Genomic DNA, 3,694 nt, shown 5'->3' with positions numbered 1-3,694 from the left:
TGCTACATCACAGGATGTTACAGCAGAGAAACCCTCCTGTGATCCTCTGCCCTGAAAATCCCCCGAGTCTTCCACATGCTCCAAACCCACATAGCTTTACTTGCCAAATTATATTCAACTCAAATATTTAATACCTGTGTGTGTGTGTGTGTGTGTGTGTGTGAACTTACACAGCAAATAATTAACCTCTTAGCGCAGAGCCTATGTTATAACCGTACTGTCACCAAAATTGTAATGGCTATGTCTTAATCTGTTACTTAACACTCTCTGTATTGTCATAGCAATGTTGTTATGATGTAGTTGAGTATTTTCAGCAAATAGTGAAAAGGCCCGCCGGCGACCCCATCTGCACTACGGTAAGCTTAAGGTAAGATTCCAAATTGGCGGCACATCTTGAAGAGATATACTACTGTACATCACTCCTGTGTCTCTAGGATTTCTCAGTTATTTGAAGTTGTGGAACACGGAATGACAGATCCTAACACACCGTTTAAAAAATGTGCTATATGTTTAGGTCAAATAATGTCTTTCTCTGTCCATCTACTACATTACTCCTTTTTTCACTCTCTCTATTTTTTCTTCCTCTCTCTGTCTCTCTCTTTCTCTCTGTCTCTCTCTGTCTCTCTCTTTCTCTCTCTCTCTCTCTCTCTCTCTCTCTGCTCATCTATTCCCTGAGCTTTCATATGTCCACACTCCGCTACTGTCTGTTCACTCCCACTGCTTTTTTAACCATTGAATGGATAATCTTCCCCTAAGGGACTCTTATCCTGTTAACCTTCCCATCCTCATTCTCTCTCTCTCTCTTTCTCTCTCTCTCTCTCTCTCTCTCTCTCTCACACACACACACACACACACACACACACACACACTACACTACACTTACCATCCGTCACCATCCCCCTATATTTTCCAGCCAACACAAAGGCTCTTGCCATATGATTAACCCTCAATGCACCATAATACACTTCGAGTCCATGACTGGTAACTTCATGTGACAGCCATTGTGTCAGCTCATACCCAAACACATACACAAACACAGCCCACATACATACACAAACATACAAACACAAATATGTACACATCCTCTGTACAGTAGCATTACTTTGCTTTGCGCTCTGCGTACATGTGTATTTATGCCGTCTCGGTTTTCACTTAGTCACCTGCTCGCTAAAGCGCGCTGTAAGTGAGATTTGCATTGACCTTGTTTCTGGGCTGCCTGCCGTGACAGGCAGTCTAAAAGAGCACAGTTGAAGGGAAGATCACTGCAGTCACTTTTGTATCCCTGGTTCCCTCCGCTCCAAAACAAGGCAAGCACATTTCAACAGCCAGCTACCGCTACTGCTACAGTAGCCGAGTGGCAGTGGAGATCGTGCATGTGGGTGTTTGGAGTTTGGAGTATGACAGCAGGATGAATGCCGGTACACGCTGCCCTGTGTGTCTCTGTGTGTCTGTGTGTGTGTGTGCGTGTGTGCATACAAGTGTGTGTGTGTGTTTGTGTGTGTGTGTGTGTGTGTGTGTGTGTGTGTGTGTGTGTGTGTGTGTGTGTGTGTGTGTGTGTGTGTGTGTGTGTGTGTGTGTGTGTGTGTGTGTGTGTGTGTGTGTGTCTGTAAGTGTGTGTGCATGTGTGTGTGTGGGCGGGCGCACCTGTGTGTCTGTGGTGTGAGAGAGGACACACACAGTGGGATGCAAGCATGATGAATATGCATTTATGGGCATATGTAAGCAGGGTTTTCACAGAGGAGAAGGTTTGAAGTTATTGGTGACGTTAAGGTGATAGATCTGTTTGAGAGGGTATCCCCTGCTTTACCAGGGTAGGAAATTATTACAAACTGCTCCGCCGTCTTTATTCAGCACACTTAACCCCTGCTCCTAATTATCATTACATCTGTTAGCACTAATTTCATCACACAATTTTAGTGGAGGTCAGGCCAATTAAATTGTTTGAAGACACATTAACAGCTAATGTGAGCGGCAGTCCTTGGAAGCAGAGAGAAGACTTGCATTCTTACTTATGGGATTTGACAAATCGTGCCCCATTTCTGAGTGAGAATCCCGCTTTCTCTTGATATGAATGGTTGATTCATTCAGATTTTTGAATGTGTGTGTGTGTGTGTGTGTGTGTGTGTGTGTGTGTGTGTGTGTGTGTGTGTGTGTGTGTGTGTGTGTGTGTGTGTGTGTGTGTGTGTGTGCTTCTGTGTTGTACGCAGATCACCTTTTCACTGAATGACAATAACTTTTAAAATACCACGACCCCCTACGCCTCAGTCAACAACTCGGCAGGAGTCTCTGTTGCACTGTTAATATGTTTTTTCAATATAAAAATGTGCTTGTCAGTCTTTGTCGAGCCTGAGGCCAAAATGGCTAACTCTCCAGCAGTGACACCCCACTGAAACAGACAATCTCCTTCTCTAAAGCATTGTCTACACAGGGGACCCTCCATTCTCTTAACGACCAGGCTTACCCGTCTACCCTTTCTGAATGAGCAGAAAAGCAAGCCTGCCCGGTGGGGTCCACCACATTTTTCCATGAGTCTGCCTGTACACAAGAATCCAGAAATCCCTGCAACCACCAGCTATCTGACATGTGCATGGAGTATAGACCCAAACCTGCTCTGCTTGACAAAAGGCATGGTTGTTCACCTTTTCCACCGTAACATCGGACAAGCTCTGTTTTGAACCAAAGCATTGTAAATACGACCACCAGCTTCAGGCAGAAAACAGTGGCATCAAATGCATATGCTGCCGGAGGCAACATATACCTATGTACTTTGAAAGCATTGAAGTGTTCAAGTGTTCATTGCTTGAAAAGGGCCCATTGAGGGAGGTGATTGTGGAGAGGTGAACCTACCTTCTGTAGAAGTTGAGAACCCGAGTACTTGGCCGAGATGGATTTGATCTCCCCTCCAAAAGCAGAGGCCCATAGTTTTACACTGGAGAATAGCAAAACAGAGAAACACAGAGAGATGGTCAGACAGAGAGTGTCCTACAACATACTGGTTATTATTAGATGTGATGCATAATTGTGTAATTGTCTCATATCTGCTTGATGCATTATTCCCTGTTCCTCTCCTGTTTCTGTTTTCTAATAACTTCTGGTTGGCATAAGAAATACACAGTAGGCCTACCAAAGACTTGTCTGTAGCTTTAGGCATTTGCATTGTGTGGTAACATAGGCATGATATTGAAAACAATATTGTTTTGGTTATTCATGTAAGCTGTAGGATATCAAATATTAAACAGAGAAGAAAGATAACATGGGTAACATAGTGATGACCTAATTTCACACTGAGAGTAGGTAAAACTCAATCAAGTGTGTTCTATAAAGTTGTGTTCTCCAAATAAAAGCCAAAGAGGAGGCGGGGGGATAAAAACCAAATCAATACAGATTTCCTGAAATGGTATTGACTACTCAGGCAGCCACCATCATCCCCGTCTTGAACAAGTGAAGAAAACTTTTCTTCCTGATTAACTTAGTAGGCTAGACACTGTTCGACAGCAGCAAGACCCTGTCAAAAACTGTAGCTGACGTTGTAAAGTCACTTGAACATCCTTGCACATTTCAAAACTTACACGGATAGTGGTATCCCTTGATGGGACCCGTCCACATCGACCACGTCGATCCCGAGTGTTATCCACAGCAGGAATAGAAATACACAAGAAGCACGCGAAAGGACAGAGCTCACATCTCCAAGCAT

At 43.9% G+C, this 3,694-nt stretch overlaps 1 protein-coding gene across 1 annotated transcript in view; it reads right to left on the bottom strand.

The window, feature by feature from the left end:
- The window catches only part of cacna2d3a (calcium channel, voltage-dependent, alpha 2/delta subunit 3a), a 307,539-nt gene extending 303,845 nt beyond the window's left edge, over positions 1 to 3,694 (bottom strand). Inside the window, exons 1-2 of the mRNA XM_063208921.1 lie at positions 3,570 to 3,694; positions 2,848 to 2,929 (exon numbers count right to left, since the gene is read on the bottom strand). Of these exons, the coding sequence (XP_063064991.1) occupies positions 2,848 to 2,929; positions 3,570 to 3,694 (207 nt within the window). The remainder of the gene's footprint in view (positions 1 to 2,847; positions 2,930 to 3,569) is intronic.

The sequence above is a fragment of the Engraulis encrasicolus genome, chromosome 10, assembly GCF_034702125.1.
Source record: "Engraulis encrasicolus isolate BLACKSEA-1 chromosome 10, IST_EnEncr_1.0, whole genome shotgun sequence".
Taxonomy (NCBI): domain Eukaryota; kingdom Metazoa; phylum Chordata; class Actinopteri; order Clupeiformes; family Engraulidae; genus Engraulis; species Engraulis encrasicolus.
Note: the sequence above shows the minus strand (reverse complement) of the source record. Positions and strands in the feature narration are given on the sequence as shown.